Here is a 24,188-nt window from a genome sequence, read left to right as displayed (position 1 = left end):
CTCGGAAACTGTTCCCTTTGAGATCAGTATTAATACTGATTATATTGGAGCAGGAGTCTATTTTTCTTTCTTTTTTTGGGGTGGAAAGAAGTCCTCTACAAATTAGTTTTTAGGGGTTTATGTAGGCATTTTAAAAAAAAGTATTGTTGCATGCATCTCTATAAATAATACTAGATTTAGAGGATATAATTTTGTTGCTGGAGGAGGTAGATTCTTTAGCAATTGAACAGTATGGGATTTGTAATGTTCAGCTCGATGTTGTATGGTACCAGCATCATCTTTTGTTGTGTTCTTTCTTCAAGCACTGTGACATGTTTTGGATTTTGTATAATCTGCAGTAGAAGTCCCTTAATGATACTTACTAATCCGGTTTTGCTCTTCAAAGTAAACGTAACACCAAGAACGGCGAAGGTATGTTCCCTAGATGCAATAACCGATTGTGTCAGTACTGTTGCCTGTGCAGGCACACATTGGTGTGGAACACAGTGCAGTGCTGCGGGGAAACACCCACAGTAACCTTGGGACCAGGATTTAGATAATCTCACTTATGTTCTGCCCAGCTGATGCACCCAGTTTCTCAGCTAGACGAACTGCCAGAGGAGGAGTGGCATGCCAGTATAGTATGTAAACCGGCTCTGCCAGCTTCTGTGTTAGCTGATGATCTTCTGAGAGGTTGCTGTCGAAAGTAAGTATCCCATTTCTACATCTGAGAAGAAACAGTGTTCACTTTTGTGTGTCCCTTTTGCCCGGTGCAGTGGGGAGACGTAGGCCTGACATGGAGACTGAAATGTCCCTTTTGTTAGGGCTTGACTTCCACAGTCAGGGCCCAGGCATTTGCGTGGTATGCTGTGGGAATTGCGAGTGGCCTGGAGAAGTGATGTTTGGCAATTTCCTTTATTTTTTAGCAAGTGCTTTCAGCAGTCATGTTACGAAGTATCTAGTCTGGCATGATGTGATGGAAGACTCTCTATCTTCCCCTCAATATTTGCACTTTAATTAGACAGAAATAAAATTCAGACAGCTTTCAATTCATGATCAAATTAACTCCATTCTGAAATCCTCTCTGAGGACTTCCAGGGTATTTTTTGGTACAATAATGCCTTCTTGTAGAATGTCTTTAGGGAGCTGTATGTATATTTGGGGAAATTTGTAATTGAGAAAAAGGTTTTAAAAGTTGTCCTCTAGAGTCCTATCCTCTGGATGCAGACAGTCTCTAGAGATGCCTTGAATTTAAAACAAATATAGTTTTAATTTTCTCTTTCCATTTTGTGATTAAGCAAAGACTGAAGTTTTTCGAATTCAGTATTTCATTTAGCCTGACAGTAATCAGCAGTTTCCCTCAGCACACCCTCTTAAAAAACAAGCAGACTGAAAACAAATGCACTGAAGAACTCTGTGGTTGCAGATGCAGGGACCCAGCGATTGCACAAGCTCCATCTCCCACAGGAGTTGAGAGTTTAGTTGCAGTGTGGGGCCGGAGGAGAGGTGATCCCATGGAATTTCCTCTAGGAAGTGGGGGCGAGGGAGGAGAGGAGAGTGGAAGGAATGTTTCAGCCACAGCTGCTTGTAAAAGAAGCACTAGGAAAACAGATTGGTAAAAGTTGCTGCCATGGAAGGTCTCGTGTTGAAAAACAAAAAGCTGATTTGGTAGCGTGGGGCCTGTAAAATCTGTGAGCGTTTGCAAGTGTGCAGGTATTTGTTGTATGGAGATGCAACCCTTGTTCCCTATTGCAGAGCCCCAGGAAAAAAATGTCCCGTGGCAGCTGGTGGAATGCTTTTGATCAGGGTCCTGGTCCCGAGCTTGCCCGATGGCAGGGGCCCGACTCAGATGAGAGGTGGTAGCACCACAGTTATTCGTAGGAATAACCAGTAATTCAAGAATATTTTGAAGGGGATTTTTTTATTTTGGTGGACTACTGAAAATGTTAAGGAGTACTAATCAGGTTCTTCAGCAGGTTCCGTGATGACAAACATTATCCCTTCTCTTAGAGACCACTTAGGCAGGTGCCTCAGAAACCATTTCAAAATTGAATCAGCATAGAGCCTAAGATGATTCCTGGCCCAGCATGCTTACATTAAACTTGCCCTTTTTCTCAGGATACCATTCAGCACAGAATGCAGGATCAGTATTTGCAAGCAGATTCTTATATCTGATGTCTAATATCCCATGTGGTTTCAAATAACACTTGGAAATCTTTGAAGTCTTGACTTTGTTTGCTAAAGGTTAGTTCTGCTTAGGTCTGATTTCTGTAATGTTAACTCGTTGAAATGAAAAAATGAACCATGTGATGTGACACATAAGACCAGTCATTTTTGGGGAACCTTTCAACCTTTTTTCCCCTCACATTGTTGCCAAGCTGCATTTAGGGTTGAGAAAGTAACACCCTAAATTGTATGCAATCCAGATAATAAACATCCATAGCAAATGTAAATGCAGATCCTGCTACCTCCAGTGAAACTTGCAATTGAGGAAAAAAAGGAGAAAAGCTAGTGCTTACTGTTTCCCACAGCTTCTACCCTAAAATTCTACCCTGTCTTGACATTCAGAAAAATGTCAGCTGTCTCAGTTCAGTTTGAGCAGTGCCTTACTCAAGACTCAGACCAACTTTGTAGAAAATTAAATTTCTAAAGGGCTGCTGGAAGAAAAATTAACATTTGATCATTTAAATATCTAATCTTTGCAGATAGTTGTGCAGTGCCTGGAAAAGAAGTCAGATTTTAATTTGAGTGTTGATAATATTATGATACATTGACATAGAGCAAAAAACACTAATGAAAAACACAAGAAGAGACGACTTTATTTGGGGTCTGTTTTGACACTGTTCCTAGTACAAATGTTCCTGTGTGAGTTGAGTTAATCATTAACAGAATCAATTTTGGTAGAAGAAATATGTTCTGATTTGTACTCCTATCCTGCCCCTTCCATTTGCATTTCTTCTCTTACTTTAATAGCTTATTTTCCCAAAAGAGTAAAAAATTTGTAATCTGTTGCTTTACTGCCACAAGACAAATCCCCCAAGATAAACATTGTGTGTTATTTCACTTTTTTTGAGTATTAATATTTAAATTGAATTGATCATTTTGGCCATCTTAAATGTATTAGCCCAAAATGTGCGTTGTTCTTAAACGTTTATGTCCTCTATTCTGTCCAATTGTGTGATTGTGCATACTATCTTTAAAAAGGCAGTATAGACCAGAGTTTTCGTGTAGGAGGACATTGTTGACTTAAGGCCTTACACATAATCAGTATTTCAAATACTAGTGCTGCGTTTTGGCTTATAGTCACTAACAAGGTTTCACAAGTCTACCAAAATACCAGCAACTATTCTGGTGCATTAATAAAGGTGTTTTCTTTAATGTCTGAGTGAATGCAGTTGAGATAAGTGTTGTTAATAGATCTAAAACCAGGAGGGGAAAAAAGCTTCACACAGGGTAATACACACACTGGAGAAATCTCGAATCTTTTATTTGCAAACCGTAAATGTCAGAAATAAAATGATCTAAACACCGGAGAAAGAGCCAAGCTACTTATTTATGGTTTCAAGGAGACCACTGATAGAGTAATGGAAGAGCTTTTGGAGCCTGGAGACTAGCAGAGTTTTACAGTTCAGTACATAGTTTTATTTAGCATGTATGTAAAATCGCCAAGGAACTGATGTGTTCACAAACAGCATGTAAAACAGAAGTGCTTACCTGTGCCCCTGAGTTGATGGCAAGCTTTACACCTGTTTGTTTGCAGTATGCTCACAAAGGCTGGATCCTAGAAAGCACGGAGCACCTGCAGTACCCCACAGCTCCTATTGCCATGTTAGGGCTTAAAACCAGGTAGCGCTCCATAGCGTGGAATTAGGGTTTGTTTGATAGTGAAGGCTGAACTCTTCAGCTACGTAATTGCATAGTGCCAGATAAGGTCTACGGTTTCTGGTTCGTTCTTTTGGTGTGGTGGGTTGGTTTTTTTTTTTTTTTTCTCTCCTTCTCAGCCCGTACTTTTGCAGTACCCCAAGGCAGAAATCTCAATCCCAGTGTTAAGTCTGAATGCCTTGGCTGAGCTCTGGAGAGTCTGGCAGAGTGAAGAGAGACTCTTTGCCTTTGAGGCCTGAGGGTATCAGCATGGTGGGATATCCAGTGGAGCTGACATAGCAGTGTGCATTGCCTTCCCGGCATCATTGTAGTACTGCAATCTGAAAAGGAGTGTTTGTAAATCGTCTGCCTTTTTTTTTTCTCTTGATATCCTTTACTCAACCCCCTATACTTCCCATACTTGAAGTTACTTGTTTTTATTGTGTGGGAGGCTCTGTCTTAACTTTATTGCTAAGGCCTTTTTTTTTTTTTATTGCCAGAAATCTATTTGCTGTATTTTAAAGATCTCAAAGACTGAGAGGGAAGGTGTCACTCCATATTCCTTTTTCTCAGTGGCAACGTACAAGATTCCATGCTGTAGTGCAGAGAGGTGCGGCACTAGGAGTGAATAACCATTAACCAGGACTGCAGTTGAAAACAGTCCATCATACCAAGGCCTCAGCATGAACGTACTCTTTATTATGTAAATCAGGATAAATTGTTTTTTAATATCTTCCAAATATTCAGAGCTATTACATGATAAAAATATACAGTGATCTGTCCCACTCTTCCATTCTTCCCAACTGAATTGCATGTTACTTTGTTCCATGAGAAATTCTGAAGTTTTTTCCACTTATTAATTACTTATTCAGTTAAATATTTTTAATTTTCTATGAAGTCTAGGTCACTTGCTCTGAGTTAGGCGGTTTTGCAAATGTCACTAAATATTTTGAAAAGAGTGGCCCTCCCAGGAAGAGGGGACAGCCCTGACTGTTGCTGATCAACTGTTTCCCATCTAACACTTGAACTGAGATCGAGGTGGTAGTCTAAGGAGCACAGGGTCACCTTTTTGGACAACTGACTTGTGTAGAATTGATATGGTGCAAAAAGTAGGTTTCAGTAGATCACAGAAAGGCCTAAGTTGTTAAGATGTTCTTGGGTAGAGAACCAGCATAAGAGAAGTTTTTTTGTCTGATTCCTTTTTGAAAAACACAAAAAGATTGTTTTCTTCTTAAGTTTCTAATTAACCAATAAATTGTGCTTTTTGAAGCAATGACCTGGAGCAGACCCTGTGTTGGTCTAAATCAGTGTGGAACATGGGACATCTCCTTCATTTGTGGTCACTCTTTTGGTCTTTTCTATCAAAGATTATGTCCTTTTAATTGTTACTTAAAATTCATTGATCAAGTGACACTGTATTCTCAAGACAAGAGCCCTTCTTCACCTGAACTCACTTGGGTCCAAATTCCTCAATCAGAGGAGACCAAAGATTTGGACTCCTCCATGGTTGTAGCTGAAAGGTGAGCAGCAGCAAGACTTTACTTTCAAAGGTAACTGGTTACTGACCAAGCATCCTAGTGTTTATATGGTGGATGTAGGTTTTGGGAACATTGTTAGATTCTTTATCTCATGGGATTAAAAAAATTAGATCATTTAATTAGAAACAGAGCAGAATACATCTAAATATATATAGCTCTAAAGCCAGATGCTCAACTCTTTCTAATTGTCTTGCCGTGTACTTCACAATATGCTAATAAAAACCATTCTGAAGAAGGGATCCACTGCTGTTCATATCACCACAACAAAACTAGTTAAATTTTTGCCATGAAAAAGGGGAAATCAGTTTCTGTTTCTCCAATGAAAATTTGAGTTCCTGTGATAGAAGACGTTTTGGTGCTATTACGACATTTTAGCTTTGCACTTCTTTTTGTGGTAGTCAGCATGCCTTTTTTTGCCCTTTCCTTAACCAAAGGGGAGGGAGGGAGCTTGAAGTGCAGAGGAAAGAGTAAATTTTCATAATTTTATATTGTAGTCAGGAAAGAGCAGTGTTTTCTGCTGCTCCTCAGTGTCCTTTCCAAACTTCTGCTTTGTTCAGTGGGACAGAATTTAAAGAAATTTTAATTGTTCCTCAGGGATTTAACTGAATTTGTATTTGGATCTGGGTCGCTGGTGTTCTGCCTTCTCCAGGATCTTATAGTTGTCTTCTGCTCATGCTTGTGCCAAAGTATTTGACATCTCTTGAGCTCAGCTTCTGCAGTGGTGGAGGACTGTGAAGCTGTTTCTCTCAAGTTGCTTTCCTCTAGTGGTAGAGGCCAGCATTTGGCTGTGACAGATCTCCTTTATTTTTTTGGCCCACAGTTCTCTGACATTCTTGCTGCTGAGATCATCCCCACTAGGGCTTTCAGAAGAACATCTGACTGGGGCTTAAATTCTTCACCTTCTGCTGTTCTGACCATATAGTATGTTATGGGAAATGTTTCAGTCCTTCACCATTAATAGTTAATTTGCTTCTAGATACCTTTTGTTGACTCAAAGATCCATGAATTTGTGGTTTCTTCCATTCACTGTGATTTGGTTTCGGGTTTCGGGTGTGTGGATTCTTTTAATCCCAAGGATAATTTAAGAAGGAAAAAAAGTATCATTAAATTACTGCAGTCTGAGTCATACTTGGTCTGTGAGTTTAGTTCCCTGGCCTTCCCACACAGCATTTCCGATATGCACTGAGCTGAGGGTGTGCAGGAAAGACTGTAGAGTGACCTAGATACTGTTTAACTCTTTACTAATGAGTGGCTTTCTGACACTAGATATAGCCATTGCATTTTTGGATTCTCAGTCCTTTTCTGTGTAATAGCTGTATCCATTACATTTTCCTGCTTCTGAGTGTTTTTGACTAAAAGATATTTTAATGTTTCTATATGGATTGGTTTAAGCATCTTGTTGAGATAAATTGATTGGAAGAAATTAGTAAATGAACTGTTTTAGAATCTGAAGCATAAGCATTGAGATTCATCCTCAAGTAGAAGTTACGGCTTTCACAAAGTACTTCATCACTTTTAAGAGAAGTTAATTCTGCTGCACTCTTGCAGGCAAGGAAATAGTCACCTCGGGCTCTCAATTATAAAGAAAGGTCTGTAAAGCCTGAAACACTTTGACCATGTCATACAAGTTCCGTTGTTGGCATATGTTGTTGAATCTGTTAAAGAAAGTTTGTTGTGATACAGACGAACTTCACTGATTTGGGGCTTGCCTGTCAGCTTTGCTGTCATGCAGTGGTTGGTTGATTTTTCTCGGCACTCTATCAGAATGTTTTTTGAATAGTCCCTTCTGTGGCTGCTGGTGCTCTGGGTTTGTGAAATTGCCACAGCTGTTCCTTTTAAGAAATTTTGAATCCAAGTCTATTTAATGTAGATGCCACCCAGGGTTGCAGTTGATAGAGCCAACTGAGGGATCCCCATTTTCTTTGAGCCTAGTTGACCCAGTCTTGAGTCACCCCTTTGCACAGATGCTTGGGTTTTCCCTGTGTGTCCAGCATTAACCTCCTTTGTCTGTGTTCTTCACTGTGAAGCCCATCAGTCAAAGTGCTTCCTGATCGACACCAGCCAGAGTGCAGTCTGGGACACTGAATTTATCCTTCCACGGTGGCATTTGACATAGACTTTATTAAAAAAAACAAACAACAAACTGCACCCCCTAAAAAACCCTCAACAGCAAACCCAAAACACTGGAAATGAGCGTCTGGGGATCCCATTAGTTTCAGCCAGCTTGGGTATGTTCTACATGGCAATCTGGTAGTGGGCAGTGCCCTGTGACAGCAGGTCTGTCTGCAGTTCAGGGCTAAGAGTAGGCTGAATGTGCAGTGGCTCCAGAAGACCTCGGTTGTACTTTGCTAGCTGCTATAGTGATGGGATCAGAACAGGTTAATGATGTTTTTTAAAGAAAATGGTATGTTTAAGCTACCAAAAGCAAATTTCCAGGTAAGGATCTATTATATTCTCTTTGCAAAACCTGCAGAAATCAAACTGCCTCCTGCTGGCTTCAATCAATATTCAAAAGACTGTCTATCTTAAGCAGTGTGAAACTGAGGAAGTGTCACTGAATACAACCCTGACGCATCAGCCACAAAGGTTGCGCTTTAGATTTGGTGTTACAGCTTGTGATTGCTCATGTATCTAAAATTTGGCAACAGATGGATAGTATTTTTTTAATGCATAATACTCCTCTGTCCCTATCTCAGCACTTAACACTACTGCAGACATCTTTTCAACAGAGCCATGCAGTTATAATCAATAATATGTGAGCTGATGTTTCTGCTCAATAACATACAGCCACTTAAATGCCCTTCTGAAGTATTTTGACCCCTGGAGAGAACTACTTTAGTACAACCATTTTCCCTATTGAAATGGAGATATTTGCTGTTCAGTACAGCTGGGACTTGAGACTAGAGGAGCAGATTCAAATAGGGATCAAGTCTACATGCTGTGCTGTTAAGTGGGCAAGGCTTCTGGAAGGTTTAGCAGTGATTTTGAATAATTTGTCCATTCGGTGCTCTTCTAGTATGATTGATGTTAAGTTACCAGAAATTAAAGGAGATCAGATTCTAATATTAATTTTACAGTTTCTTCATAGTTATTCTACACTGGAATTAACACATAATTATTGAAAGCAGGATGTTACTATGAGTATTTCATGAAGGAACCACTGTTAAAATGCAGTTCAGAGAGACAAAGTTATTTGAATGTAGTGGGTTTTTTCCTCTTCTGCTGTCCAGACAGAAGGAGGTCAGTCAGCACTTTCCAAAATGGGGTGTTCAATTAGTGCAAGATGCAGGTAAGAATAAATAGGTATTTATGTGTAGAAGATATTTTAACCCAGCAGGCCAGGTCTTGGATTTATCTTGTTGGCTTAGTGTTGTCTTAGTATTACAAGAACAGAAAGAAAACATACAAAATATGCTGACATATTTTTTAAAAAGTTACCAATGACAGGCATTATTCCAGTGACCAAGCATCTTCCACACAAGGTAAATGCAAGAAAGCATTGCATGTGTGTACATATATATATTTTTATGTATATATGTAATTTACACAATGTGAGACAGTGTTTTCTAGTTCAGAGCTGACAGATGGGTTAGGGTTAGGAAGTGGGATGTGGCTGACAGTGTCCTTGTACTTTGGCAATCTCCAGTCTCATGGTTTTCAAGGCTTTGCCAACAGATTCCTTGGGGCGTCATTTGTTTAAACTGAGGGTATAAGACTTGTTTAGCAACCTTCACTAGAAGGGAAATTAATAGGCAAGAATAAAGATTAATCTTCTGCAGGTATACAGACTTGTAGGATTAATAGGTGTCTATCTATCCAGATAGGAGCTAATCTCACACTAGCTAGTACTGTAGCCAGAATAACACCTTTTGATTTATAATGTTCTGACTAAAATAAGGGAGAAAGGTATTGGGAAGTGTTGATAAATAATTTTTTTTCCCTTGCCCTGTCCTTAATTCCCTCCCCCAAGAAAAAGAAATATGCTTAGGAAATGCCAAAATAAAGGACAACGCATCACATGTTGACAGTGCCTGAATTTGGCTTCTCTGGATGGAAGAGGAAGAACTGAAAAACAAAAGGTCTTTAGGTAGAGAGACTACTTTATGCTCCCAAGCTGATCTGTACTGTTTAGCACAGGGAAGAGGAGGGAGTTATGAATAACAAGAACTGCTTTCTTATGTCTTCATAGTTTTATTCTTTCAAGCTGTTAGCGTAGGCTCTGCAAAATTGGTGAGGTTGAAATTTGTCAAGATTTATGGTTGGGTGTAGAAATACTGCTTTACTTTCAGATTAAAGCAGCTAGCAGTGGTAAATCAATACAGGCATGTCTGCAGACCTGCCATGAGCTTGGCTTATAAATACATATCAGCATTCATCTGGTTTAATTTGTCATTTTCCCAAATCATTGTCCTGATTAGTGATCATTTCTCAGTATGAAAAAAAAGGATAAAAGAAATTGCTAGGCTGTAGAAATAATATTCTAGACCTGTAATTTGAACCTGTTCAGAACTTTATTATTTCGCTTGCAGATGAATGATGATTTTCAAAAAACCCTGTATCTTTCATGGCTATGTGAAACTGTGCTCATAATTTTTTTACATTCCTTCTGGGAGCCACAGGAACTACCATAATTTATTTTCAGAGAATATTGCTTCAGTTTTTGCTTTCAGTTGTGTGTAAAATGCAGATTTTTTCCAGTGCTTTACTCTTAACCTAGGCATAATTTGTGTCCATTCTGTAGTGTTAAGGTAAGACAACAACAGGGTGAAATAATTTGCTTTCTTAAAATAACATGACTTTGTGCTTCCATCTTGTAGCTGTAGGAAACCGTAACCCCTTCCCGTATACCTGAATAATCTTGTCAGCAGATGCACAGGCAAACTCCTGCAGAAAATGCAGGCTGTCCTATGGTTTTTGAGTAAGAACAATTGTAGTAGTAAAAAAGTGGGTTAGCCAAGAATTCCACACCTTTTTAATAGTTCTTTTTGTAAAGAATGCTCCAAAGTTTGGTCTGCTGAACTGGATGCTGGATGAAACAGATCAGAAAGTGCAGCCTTGTTTGTAAAGCAGGAATTGAGAGGCAGACATCTTGATTTTTTTTTTTCCTAACGTAGCATTTACTGATGATTTCTTGTGCAAATATCTCCATATGTTAGCTGATTTATGATAATTTATGATAATTCCGAGATTCATTGTTTGTGACTATCTGAATAACTGCACAAATACTTTTCATATGAATGATCCTCAGTCAAATGTCTTATGGTAAAACTTTCTATAATGCTTTCAGTATGAGTACTTAATATAAATTACAGTATACTATATTAGCAGAAGAATAGTAGCAAATCAGTTTCTAAAGAATTCAGTCTAATTTACGCACATCACTTCATATTCCATCCAAGTCTAAGATATTTTTCTCAAAGAACAATGCCACATGATTTAAGGAAAACGCAGAGTGGTCCTTCACTAATGTTGGTCATCTAAGTTGGTAGAACATTGGCAGGAAACAACTCTCTTAATGTCAATTAGCATTTGTTATCCCTACAAACAAATGTTTGAAATGTAACATAACTACCTAGTTCCTACCTTTTAAAAAACTTTGCATATGAGTTTTCAAATAGAAAAATCTTTTAACAGTGTGGGCAAAAATAAGTTATGAGGTTTTTACTTAGCTCTGAACTGTTGATTTCATAAACTGTAAAGAGGATAAGCGGTTTCTTTTTCTGAAAAAAAACCCAGACACTTTGGTTAATGCACTATGATTTTTATTATCTTTTTCTTCAGTTTAAAAGAAAGCAAGCTATGGTTACTTAGAAAATACTTCACTTCGAAGTGTGTCAAAGAGGCAAATCCGTTTGTATTTCTTAACCGATAAACTTTAAAATAATGAGGCTACTGAACTGGTAGATAGCTGAGCAGATGGTTCAGAGATTATGCTAAATCACCTTAGCTTGTCAAAAGCTAGGTTGCGTTACTATAGTGGTAGTGGCTGCATGAAGCACTGAATGGGATCATTGTGCTCAATTTGTTGCTTGAAATTCCATTTTTCTTCATAACTGTAAAGACATAAGATGTCACATGCTAAAACAGATCTGTAGTCAACAAATTTAGGACCACCATATTAGTATCCTGGCTTTCATAAGAATCATTTGGATGATGAGAATCCTTAGGTGTCTGAAATATGAGAGATGATCTCCTATGCAGTGAAGAGTTTGGCTCTGCCACTTCTGCTGCTCTTGCTTTCTCCTTTTTCAGTGTCTAGAGCTGTTGCTTAGGTCTCTCCCTACCATCAAGCTGAGCATTATTATTATCTTGCTAGCCTAGGAAAGATTAAATGGAAATTAAATACCATGTGTTTAGTAGTAAAAATCATGCTGCAGCTGAACAAAGATAGGCCAAGATTCAGGGCTTTGAAAAAAAAAAAAATCTCACCCTAAGGAGCGGGTGATTATTAATCATAGTTCTGCCAAATATCTGTATCCACATCTTCAGCAGAGCAGCTCAGGCAACAGATGCTGATAAACTAGTCAGAGCCTGGAACAGAACTTACAGGTTCATCCTTCAGAATTTGCCTTTTTTTTTTGATTAGCAAAAAAAGCCCCCAAACAAACCCTAAGGTAAAGATTTTATACTTATGTTTTTAAATTTCTCATTATTTCAACTCTACTGCTGTTTTACCTCAAAGTAGCATCAGTTGAATTCTTCTCTATGCCTGTCAGGGAAAAATATGAGAGCCTTCCCTTTCAACTCCAAAAGCTCTTTGGGGGAAGGCTTCATGGATTTTGGTATTTTTTTCTCCTTTCTCCATGATTGTGTCATAATACTGAAGAATAACTAGGCGTTTTTTTCACATATTGCAACATTCTTAACCTTATAAAGTAAAACTAAATAAATGTGCCATTACTTTATTTGTTGATTTAACGTTGACAGAGGAAAACACCTCTGCAGGGAATTGTTGAAAAATCTGTTCATTTGGTACACACCAGAAAGTCACATTAGGAATGCTGTTTGTGTCAGCTGTAATACGTCTTAAACATCTAAAATACCTAGAGATACTAAAAACCACAATTTTCCTCAGTTGTACTAAATGAAAGGGCATTGTACAGTGGGTTGTGCTTTTAAGATAATCAATTTGTTATGCAGAAATGAGCATACTTAATTGAAAAACCTTTGCAAATGTCATAAAATAACTATATGATGCTAACAGGACTTTTTCCCCTTGACTTGCAGACAGCTTCTAAGGAGTGGGTAGAGATCACTCACATCTCTACAAAGCAAAAGGAAGCAAACATTTCCTGACTCTAAAAACATTTCTTCCCTGTCCCCACAGATCATCCTTGGCTAAACCAGGAAATAAGTACTCTTAAGAAAAACAAAATGGGTAGCTGAAAAATAATAATATCCGAAATCATCTTCCTGTGTGTCATTTTGCTGTTTTCGATTCCTGGTTCTTTTTGGCTATGGAACAGTTACATTTGTGTCGAGCCTGTACACTATAAACCAAACATGTACTCATAAAATACTGCTTTTTATCTGTTAAAATTAATACTGTCCAAGAAACTGAGAAGGTATTTGTTCACACTTCACCAAACTGTGTATGTCCATTATGCTGAGCATCTGCTCTTCTAAGGACGGATAACTATAAGAGCTAATAGTATATCTGATTTTTACATCTAGTTTTGCTACTTTTGATTACGTCTGAGTGAAATCTGGAATTGTAAACCTACTGAGCCTGAAGAAAAGATCATTTGTACCAAAGTAATACTAATTTGTACTAGTATGGGTAACTGCGTCAGTAACAATGACGATATATGCTTTTATCCACTGATCCCTGTTTAAAACACAAATATGCAAAACTTAAATGAAGAATTAAAGGTAGAGAGGTTGCAAAGAAAGCTTTCTTGATCTTGAAGAATTTACAGCAGCATGTAAGACACTTGAATTGTCAGTAAAGCCAAAGATCTGTGGCATTGGGAGGTTTTTGTTTGGTTTTTTTTTTAGTACACAGATCCCAACTCATCAAAAATAGTCTTTACATGAATGGACAGGATGTAAATTTAGTCATTTTATAAAGAAAATCAAAACAGTAGTTGGCTTCCATATTGATAAAGAATACCTCCAAATAGATTATAATTTATCTCTGAAGTAAAAAAATAAAAAATGTCAATGAGGACTACTTAGTATTTTCAAAATATCCAAATATCCATCTTTCTGAAGTACCAGAGAGTCAAAGGGACAATTAGTAAGAAAGGAACTAGCTTTGTGTCAAAACCACATGGCCATTTGACAGAATGTTGTCAAAGCAGCGCTCTAAGCTTAATTTAGGTTCATAAGGAAGTCCTATTTTGCACATAGTGGAAGATGTGATCCAATGCCTGAAACGGCACATCTGGCTGAGTTGATTAACCCAGTGCTTGAATATATGAAGTTAGCATAGCAGATTAGCCAAATCTATAACGATTTCAAAATGAACTTGTACTAGGCTAGGTTATGCATACTCTTTAACTGTGCAAATAAAACCAAGAAAAACATAACGGCAACTTTTATTGTAATATTTAATTATGCACTAAAATTGATTAGTCCGGCTTTTGGTAGTAGGTACTTGTTATATTCCAGTAGCAAATCTTTAGGTTCATGATGGCCATAAAGCAACTGAGTGATTCCAAAGAGCTTCTCAAAGAACAGTGTGTCTTCCAACAACAGAAAACACAATACGGACAAAATGTTCTCAGCAGTGTCTCTTCTACACTAGGGCAGAGATGTGGTGAAGGAAAATTTAAAAATGGAAACCCATATGGTTTGATTCTGTTCTCCAAACTCAGTATTCTGCTGGATTGAATAAATGTCTTTATCAAGTTTTTGTAAGAGAACAATTACCCATAATTAAAAAGCAGGATTAGAGTAGACTATCACGAGGATTAACAGTATTGTATTGACAGTTATTTTCTGCAGTTTCCCTTACTGGGAAATTAAAAATTTGATACATGGAGAAACAAAAAGTCCCTGTGTTTATCTAAGCTTAGAATGGAGCAAGAGCTCAAGGTTCAGTACACCACTTTCCCAAGACGCAGTGGAGAGAGGGAGGTACAGGAGCCAGATAAAACCTTTTGTACTGTGCAGAGGTGTTTTTTGGATCCAGCAGAAAACATTGCTGGGGCTCCCTACTGAATTTTTTGTGTTCAGCCAGGTTCTCTTCCCTTTCACAATTCCACCTGATAGTGAGTTCATGTACTCAAAGCCACTTATATGTTGTGAAATCCATGCCTGGTTTTACCACATGATTCTGACTCTTAGAAATAAAGAGCATTCCATGAAGGGCAGTGATAAGATGCTAAGATGTAAAAATTAATCTAGAATAAACACAGAAGGTGTGTAACATTGTTTCTGCATAGCAGAGGAGTTCTGACAGCACTACAGTAATGCAAAGGATAACAGCAGGATCTCTAGGAATGCTGCTCTTTACAGCTGGACTGGACTTAAGCAAAGAGAGAGGACTGCTCATCTTCAACACAAAGTTTTGGGTGACTCAGGATGGAGGACCTAAGCAGCTCTAAAACGCAAGGATTTTCCGTGGTAGCAGAGATCCTTCTGGTGTGTTAGTGTCTGAGTCAGTGACAGGTGGTAGAGGAACCCTTCACAGCACAAACTGGAAGACAGTTTGAAAGTACTGCAGAGGGAAGCACTGTGAGCTTGGTGATATGAGGTATATTACAGTAAGCTATTGTGGACAAAGATTTGAACAATTCATTTCAGACAACCCCTATCAAGCCTCTCACTGCCTGTTCTTATTGTACCTCTGCTAATGCACACATAGATAAGTTCTTTCAACACTCAGAATAGCACTTGTGGCAGAGACTTCAAGCTCTCTTTAGTTCCCCATTCTTTGTCACGTTCACGATGGCATCTTATCGCCCTCACGTTTGCAAGTATGTTTGTTACACTAGCAGATGTACAAAGGGAGAAAAATAAACACTGGTTTGGTTTGATCCATGTACTTAGTTTTTTAAGGACCCTTTTCTTTCATCACCATGGAGGTCACCAAAATTAGGCTTCAGAGGTGTTTTAAATGTCAAAAGTTTTCCTAGCTATTTGTAATAAATCTGTCAGTGTGATTATTTGCACTGGGTTTGTCCGTGTTGCTGAGCAGTGTGATTTTTAAAAAGTACATGTTGATGCTTTGCTTCAAGCCTTCCACTTCAGAAGTACCTAAGACAAAGGTATAGTCCTGTGTTTTGACATTGACATTGCCTGGCAGTAGGTCTTACGAGGGCAGCTGAGTACGTGGGGTTACCCTTTCATTTCTGCACAAAGAGTGTGTAATGGGCAGCAGCAAGCATTATCCTGTTAAGCAGCAGTACTGCTTCTCTTCCTAACTTGGCTTTTGAACAAGTTTCTTGTTTATCTCATACCCAAATATACATTTGTATTGGTGTTCAGTACTATAATGATAGCTTGTACACTGGTACACAGGCTGTTACTGAACATACCACTTTTAATCCCATAACCAATGCACCCTCAGTTACTTACCTGCCTCTTACCCAAACCCTCTCTTCCTTAATATGTCAGTTGACATTGGTACAAGTGCTGTAGAGAAGAGAGATGCAAACTTGAAAACATTTCCATCTCCATAGATGTTAACAGCACTCAACAACAACAAAAAAACACAGACAAAAAACAGCACAAAAAACCCCAAATCAAAAACAAAACCTCAACATGCCCCACACACAAAGAAAAATCCCAGACCCAAGCTCTTTATTGCTGCTGAACATTCAGTTGACATTATTTTGGGGAGAAAAATAATCTGCTTAATAAGGAGTAGCTAGCTGGCTGTCACCAGACAGATTAGCAGCTATTTCTCAAGATTAGCACTTAAAATAAAAGAAAGCATATTTAAAAAATATGCTTCAGGGGAAGGGGAATGAGCAATCACTAATCATTGTAGAAGTGATTCTGCTAACCATAAGAGATGTACTCTGCCATAGGTAGCAAGTCTCACTGACCGTGCAGTAAGGCTTTGGAGCAGAAGAGTGGCCTCAGCAGGGTGCCTAAGACGACTAGATATGTGTGAGCTTTTAGAGGAATGATGGTCTTCAGGCAAGACATAACATCATAGATGTCTTTGGAATATAAGTTTTCTCTTGCTTGCTATACTCCTTTTTGTAAGCAGGCAATACATATTAGTTTGCACCATGGCTTTGCTGTGTTTTATAGCTCGTTGATTTCTGGTGGGTCTTGATTGCAGTTGAATGCAGGAGCCTGTGTTAACAGCAGTATTAGGACTGCAGAATTCAGGAGGAAGGAAGTAGATCTTCATGATGGTTATAATTTGAAGGAAGCACTTATGAGGAACTGCAAGGAGTAATTCCCCTGATATAAGACCGTGTGGTGGGAGCAAGGAGGGGAAGCATTTCTCTGCTCAGGCCATGTGGTGGCATAAACTGCGTTTCTGTGCTTCATGGAGTGAGTGGAGAGCTAGCACTTGGGAGGAGTATTCACAGGAAAAATCATAGAAGTCCTGGCTATAGCTGCTGTTGTTATGCTGGTTCTCCGAATCATTCCTAGATGCACACTGCTGAAACTTCCTGGCAGTCTTCCATGGCAGCTGGTTCTTCGCAGGAGCCGTGCTATCTAGGACAGTGAATTAAATCACTAGTGGTCTTGCGTGTTGGAAGACAGTCCATGAAGTGGTTGCAAAGAACAGACATGTAGACACATGTTTTTGCAGGCTGGTGTGTGTCAGCATCTGTGGGCCAGTGCAGTCCATAGCCAGCCCCTGATTGCCCTCCATGACTAAATTGGCTGATGGTTGCAGTTACTTTGTTTACATAGATACCCGGTACTGTATTTTTTTTCCACCACCACCACTACTTCTTCCACTCTCAAGAACTGAACAGTAGCAGGGACAAGATCATCCTTCAGGGATTTCCCCCCCCCCCCCCCCCCAAAAAAAAAAAAAAAAAAAAAGTTATGGAGCTTTTCACTTTAAGAAGCTTAGAGAAGTTGATAGGGTATGAAGAGTGCTGGCCATCAGATATAACGCTGGGTGCAAGCAACTTGGGACACAAGAGTTTAGTGGATCTTGAAGAGCACTGTCCCTGAACAGTTTGCCTCTCAGTTATAAAACGTATGTTTACTCTGCACTCTGAAAAATTCTGGAGAAAGTTTTCAGAACTTTTGACTTGCGAGTTGTAGAGCTTTCTAAGTGACATGGCATATTTGGAAAATAAGCGGCACTAATAAGGAAGTACCTGCTCCAATTATTAGGCACAATTTCTATTGCTTTATTACACCTTCTAGTATAATATATTTAGGTATGCACTTATTTTCATTGACACTTGTACACTTTTAGGCCATAGATGGATAGTTCTATTTTATATCAGTGTAGATGCTCACAATTTCAGACACAAGAAGGAAGCCAACACCTAGTTGGCTAGTGTCCCAGGTTTACCCCCTTGCAACTATTTGAAACCATAAAATAACTCATTGCATGAACAGAAGGTGCTTGAAACTGGTCATAAAGAGTGATAACTACATTGAATCATGTATTTAAATGTTCTTTAGGGGGAAAGTACTTCGTAAATGGGCTTCAACCTTCAATAACTATCACTTTACAAGTGACAAGTTACTTGAGTACTCTTAACTAGCTAAGGTTAACTTTATTTATTAGGCCTCTTATCTATTTTGAAGAACTTTTAAGACTAATGCAGCCATGGCAGAAATTGAGTTAGTTGTCTTTTGAAATAATATCTTTTTGAAATGATACTCACTCCATTGAAGTTACATTTAGGAGGTGAGCTGGCAAAATTTCATTCTTCCTGAAATTCCACTTTGTTATGCTAATAACATTTCTCATAATTTTCAGTTCATTTTGGGTTCTTGTGCAATGGTAAAGAACTTATTAGCACACACTGCTTAGGTATACCTCTTAATGTAATAATTTACATTATATTCTCATGTGAAAACAAAACTGAGTTGCGTCGTTTCTCTTGTGTACTCACAGCGCTGTATCAAATGTAGCTCAGGCAAACACTGGAGGTTGTGGTAAGGAACTTTGGAAACTTGTGCTCTATTTCTGATGCCGCTGCAGGCCAACGGAGTTGCTTTTTTTAAATTGAAACTGGGATTTTGACTTCCAAGGAAGATTGCAAGTTTTCACCAGCAGTGGCAAATTCTGCTCTAAATTTGATCAAAAAACCTAATACTGATAAACTGAGCACTTTGGAAACAGCAGGTGTTCCTATAGCTGGGATTGCTGCCTGCCTGTTTCCCAAGCTTAATTGCTCTTAGATTTCTGGGTGCTTACCTTTAGAATGCATAGCAGATTGGCACCTGTACTGCTCAGTTATTGAGAAGCTGAGGAACAGGCAGTGAGCGTGGGTTTTGTGGGTTTTTTGGGTGTTTTGTTGTTGTTTGTTTTTTTTTAAACAAAAAAGCTTTTCAGAGGGATGTTTTGGTTTGAGTTGAAATTGTTTACATTTTGGTTTTCCATTTTAAAAATACAGAAAATTCTTTACCACCTTTGCTTTCATAAATCTGACTTGGCACCTTCCAGAACAGTGTTCTAAAGAGATATCTATGTTTTTTACTCCACCCCACACCTCACCTGTGCTGTGTTAGTTAGCAAGCCTAGCACCAGCAAGTCAGTTTTTCTGATTTATCTGGTATGTATCTACTGAGAGAGTGGAAGTTTGCATCTAAAACATCGTTTCTTATATGTACCAGGATTTTAACTGTGTTGTATTCTTTTCTCTAAAGCACTTTTTCCCTGGCTTGTTTTGGGATTCTTCTGTGCCACTGGGAACATAGAACAGAAAAAGATCACGCTTGAAATTGTTGACTTTTTTGTCACTTCTGTCTACATATGAGTTTGTTATGTAATTATGTAGTGTATATATTATTCCATTTGCTTGAAAGTAAACGGTAGTAAGATATAAAATAATATGAATTGGGTATCTGTTGTAATAGGATGGGTTTTTTCCTCATTTTACTTACATATGTAAAATAAATTTTAGGTATGGGAAAATTGTATCCACGAAGGCTATTTTGGATAAGACGACAAACAAATGCAAAGGTATGTATGTTTGCCTCTACATTACATTCACATGAAAGTCCTAATTGATTCTATCAAATACACTAATGTTGAATTTTAAGTGCTTTCAACTTGCCTCTTTCCTCCCCTGCCTTCTTATTCCTAAACTAGTCTTATTCTTGCCCATGGTCAGTGTATTCAATACATTTGTTTCCAGTGGAGCTGGCAGACAGCCTATGTCAGAGGTGCAGCCAAGCCGGAGTGAAGCTGACATGCACTGTGCTGGCTGGCAGTTCGCCTTTATTTTAAAAACAAAAATAGAGTTAAAAGCAGCTTTTCCCCTTTTGCCTGGAAAAACTAGGGAAGCTTACAGAAGACTATTCAACTGTACTAAGCAGCTGAAAAAATCATATATTGTGGAAATAAGCTCCATTGATTAGAGTAGTTTAAAGCAGCACTTAATTACATGTTCTAATCCTCTAATTGTGTTTTGTTATATGCAATTGAATGTATTGGGAGCAAAGAGAGGGTTCATTTTCACCAAAGTAATTGCAGCTGGAAAAAAAAAAGGAAGTCCTTTAGACAAGCTGGATACATCACTTCACTGATTTTCATCACTCATTGCAATTACAGGGAGATCATATCCCAGCAACATGCATGGTGGGAGAAGGTGTGGTAGCAGACACTGAAATATCAGATCTCAGACGTTCTTTTTTACAATTAAGGGGATGATTTCTAAGCAAAGTGAAGAATTAAGTCAGCTGATTTAGCAATGTTAATAAGTGTAAAGCTCATGAATGAGTGTAGAGCTGATAAGCAGAGGCAGGAGAGGAAAGTTCATCATTAATCGAGATGCAGTTTTTGTGCAGAACTTGGAAGCAGTGCAGAGGCATAGCTTCTTAACTCCCTATCTTAAGCAATTAAAGGGATGCTGACAGTTCAGAAACAGAAATTGCTAGAATTTTTTTTCCCCCAGCTTGTATGCAGATGTCATCTGCATATATTGTATCTAGGAAAGATATCCTTTTCAATTATTTTAATTCATTAATACCTGTGACAGCACTTAACTGATTTATTCTATCCATTCCCCCAGTTCCTGAAGACTTCATTAGCTCTGTCAGTGATACAGAAAATCTCACATTAATGTTTTAAGAGATTTAAGCTGACTTTTGCAATATAGATTTTAAATCTTGCTGGTGAAAAGTGGTAACTAGCAGTCTGTTATAACAATATACAGCAAGTTAAGGCTGCAGGGAAGCTCACTGCATGTCATTGAAATTGCAGTAGGAACATAAGTAGGCAGAATGCAGATATCTAACTGGAATTTAACCAAAAGATTGACAGCATCTCTGGCTCTTGCCAAAAAACTACACCATGGGATTTAAACTAAGTAGAGCAGCAAGTGATTGAGTTTATGTATCATCTAGAAGATGGCAAAGCTGGCTTTGATGGCGTGCTTGGTATTAGTATGTACCTTCATCTGTATTGCACCCTGCAGTGTGGTGGTAGTGATAACCTGGGCTGTCATGGGTATGGAAAGCTAGTTTTGCCTTGGCAGTACAAAACTTGATATGAGCTAATTCACTCCGTTTCATGTCAATACTTAACAGTCCACAACACCACATGTTACAGTGAACATTATGCTGCTTTCTTCATCTTCTTGGCAGGTTAAATAAGATTGCACTGATGCACAAGGTTGCTCAGGTTGTTTTTCCCAAATTAAGGTCTTTAAAGCTGGTTCAGTTATATTTTTACACAACCTTTTTTTCCTCAGTATAGGCATACTGTAAGAGAATACTACTACCTTCTGAAGAAATAATTCCATTTTCTACTTCCAGAACTTTTTTTTAATTCTTGGGTTGTTTGTTTTCTTTTAAACCAACTTAGACATTGGAGAGGGATTTCTTTAATATTTGAGGCTGTTCACGGGTGGGAAGGATGGTGCTTGAAAAATGCAGACTAAAGTTTGCAATAGCATCTAGGGGAAGTAGCTTCCAAACTCTGCCTTTTGGTCAGACCTGAGCATTCAACTCCCAGGCTGCATTAAAAATCCCACCCTGTAAGGTCAGTGTCTGCACAGGCCAAAGTATATTGCTGTTTAGATGTCCTGAACCTGTTAGCTGTACTTTGTTTTTCAGAATAAGGAAATAAGTGACTGCAAATGTATAGAAATTGTTGCAATTAACTCTGGGTATACTTAAACAGTTTGAGATTGCATTATATGTAATAAATGCTTTCACGACAATTTTTTACGTTCTGGTTTTGGTAACAAACAATGGGGAAAACTCAACTGATTTCACTGAAGCTGAGTTTTCACTCACTTTTAAAATTTAACTGTCTTTCATGTATATGCAGTGAAGTAACTAATTCACAAAAAAGTATTATGATACAGTAATACTAGTTTTTTAAATTAAATTCCTCTCCCAGTTTTGAGTAAATGACATGTAACTTGGAAGCTTATTGGTCACTTTTTCAAACTGGACTAAGAATTTAGTTTAGAAAAATTAACAGATTATGCTTTACTTGGTGATCCCTATGAAATAAACTGATGATGTCACTTTTGCTCGTAGAAGATACATAGCCAATAACACAACGTAAACCACCATACTATTTGTTAGCAATTTGGACAAAATCCTGATGATGAGTAGGCATGGAAATGGGTTTGTTCCACTAGGGTAGGTCCCTACCAGTTCAGGGCTGAAGGACTTCAGTAGATATTTTTGTTTGTTTGGGAGCGAGGCGACACAGGACGGACTGCATGAAGAACTTTGGAGTTCAAATTGGCCCTCTTCACCAACAAGAAAATGGTATTAAATAATGGTGGTAGTAGCATATGAACTGATTATAAGCTGGTTGCTGTCTTGTTAATAAAATGTTTTGTATTTCAGGTTATGGTTTTGTTGACTTTGACAGCCCGGCAGCTGCTCAGAAAGCAGTTTCTGCTTTAAAGGCTAGTGGAGTCCAAGCACAGATGGCAAAGGTGAGTTAAAATAACTGGCTAATTCTTGCAATGGGTTGTGAACAAGCTTGTACATTAGGAGAGCATCGGCAATGTAAATTTTCAAGTGCAGGCCCTTTACAGAGAGCACAGTCCTCAAGCCACATGATATATTGAGGTGACAAAGTGCAGGCTTTTGACTGCTGTATTCCAAATCATCTCAGCTAATGAAAAAAAGAAACATAGTACGGTAAAATCTCCAAACTTATCTGTTTGGATTTATCAATTTATTCATGATACTATTTTCCTATTGGATTCATCAGAAGAAAGATAGCAATAAATTGTAAGAAGTACAGCAGGAGTAGGAATTGCATTCCTGGAACAAGTCAATAGCTGGAATAGTTTACAGCACAAAGGTATGAAAGGTTTTATACATTGCCTGCTTGTTGTTGCTGAGGTTAGCAGCTTCGCAATTTGGGGATGAATTTTTTGCCATGCTGCACTGAAGTTTAACCTTGTGATTTCTGTCTTCAGCCTTGCTAGTACATCTTCTGTTAATGCAAGTAAAATTTAAATCTGAGCATTCATGATAGGTGTCTTGAAATTCTTAGTCAGCTCTTCAACAACCTATTTCTACATCAGGACAAACCCAAGCATTATTAAAAAGAAATGGGATCTTTCTTCTTTTTGTCTCATTTTTACTGATCCTTGCCTCTTAATCAGGTTATTAGCCGAAAGTGATCTTCAGAGCAGCATTCTTTCGGCATAGGACATTTCTCAAATCTATAAAACCAGGGAGATGATACATTAGTAATGATTTTGTCATGCATTCTTGTTAGGTCAGATGGCCTGGTTCCAATAGAGTGCCATAAACACCACTACAGATTTATTAAATAAAGAAAATATTACCAGTATAATCTGTTCATATAATCTGTGGTACCTGTTACAGCAAATTTTTCTGAGTTTGAAAATTATATTCTAATTTAAAAAAAAAAAATCCAGTAATTAAATAGTAATCTCAGAGACTTTTTTTTTTAGTAGTCTGCCACATATCTAGCAAATCTTTTATAGTTATCCATTAGGTACAGATTTTTTTCAGATGAGATATTTTCCACAGCTTCTCAGCTGAGGAGAACAGTTAAGCTAACAACATAAAATGTCTTTGCATGGTTTCCAGGGCAATAAAATGGAAACCATATGTTTCATACTTAATGCATGTTTCATTACAGCCATGACACAAGCATACATGCTTACTGGAAAACAGTTGTTTGGGTTTTTTTTTTCTTTTTACAAGGCTTTATGTATACTTAATAAAGACGTTTCGATTAATCTTTAGGTTTTAGGTAATCACTTCAAAATATACACCAGATTTTTCAAAGTCTCTGCCATCTTATGGATATGACATCTAGATAGGAGGAGAGAAGAGAGAATGTGAAGTCATGTAAATTTGTTTTGCTAATGAATTTTTGTTTGATTTATTTGTCATCATGAGTAGATGGAGGAGCTCTAGTAATCTGGTAATCTAATGAATAGTTTCTTAATTTTCCCCATAGTATATTTTTCTGACTCATTTCCTCTGACAGTTAGTTGCAATATTGCTAATATTTCTTTCTGTTAGCATTAATGAAAAAATGTGCACCATATACCCGACAGTTTTGATTGATTTTTCTGACACTGTGTCAAGCCTGGTGACCTGTGAGAAATCTGTAACTACAAAGTCTGTATTCCAGTGAAACTTCTTGTTCTGCTTCTTAACATGGAAAGAGTGTTTGAATTGTTAAAAAAGCCCAACACAATGAACAGTACCACAACAAACAGTCACAAGTGACTAAGAGTTTGAGTGCTT

At 38.1% G+C, this 24,188-nt stretch overlaps 1 protein-coding gene across 11 annotated transcripts in view; it reads left to right on the top strand.

Annotated features, from left to right (window-relative positions):
- Positions 1 to 24,188, top strand: part of RBMS1 (RNA binding motif single stranded interacting protein 1) — a 147,461-nt gene that overhangs the window by 87,733 nt on the left and 35,540 nt on the right. For all 11 annotated transcript variants that reach the window (XM_075093288.1, XM_075093286.1, XM_075093285.1 and 8 more), the window contains 2 exons: positions 19,388 to 19,446; positions 22,293 to 22,384. In XM_075093288.1, the coding sequence (XP_074949389.1) occupies positions 19,388 to 19,446; positions 22,293 to 22,384 (151 nt within the window). The remainder of the gene's footprint in view (positions 1 to 19,387; positions 19,447 to 22,292; positions 22,385 to 24,188) is intronic.

Source organism: Phalacrocorax aristotelis, chromosome 5 (assembly GCF_949628215.1).
Source record: "Phalacrocorax aristotelis chromosome 5, bGulAri2.1, whole genome shotgun sequence".
NCBI lineage: Eukaryota > Metazoa > Chordata > Aves > Suliformes > Phalacrocoracidae > Phalacrocorax > Phalacrocorax aristotelis.
This window is presented reverse-complemented; position numbering and strand designations above follow the sequence as displayed.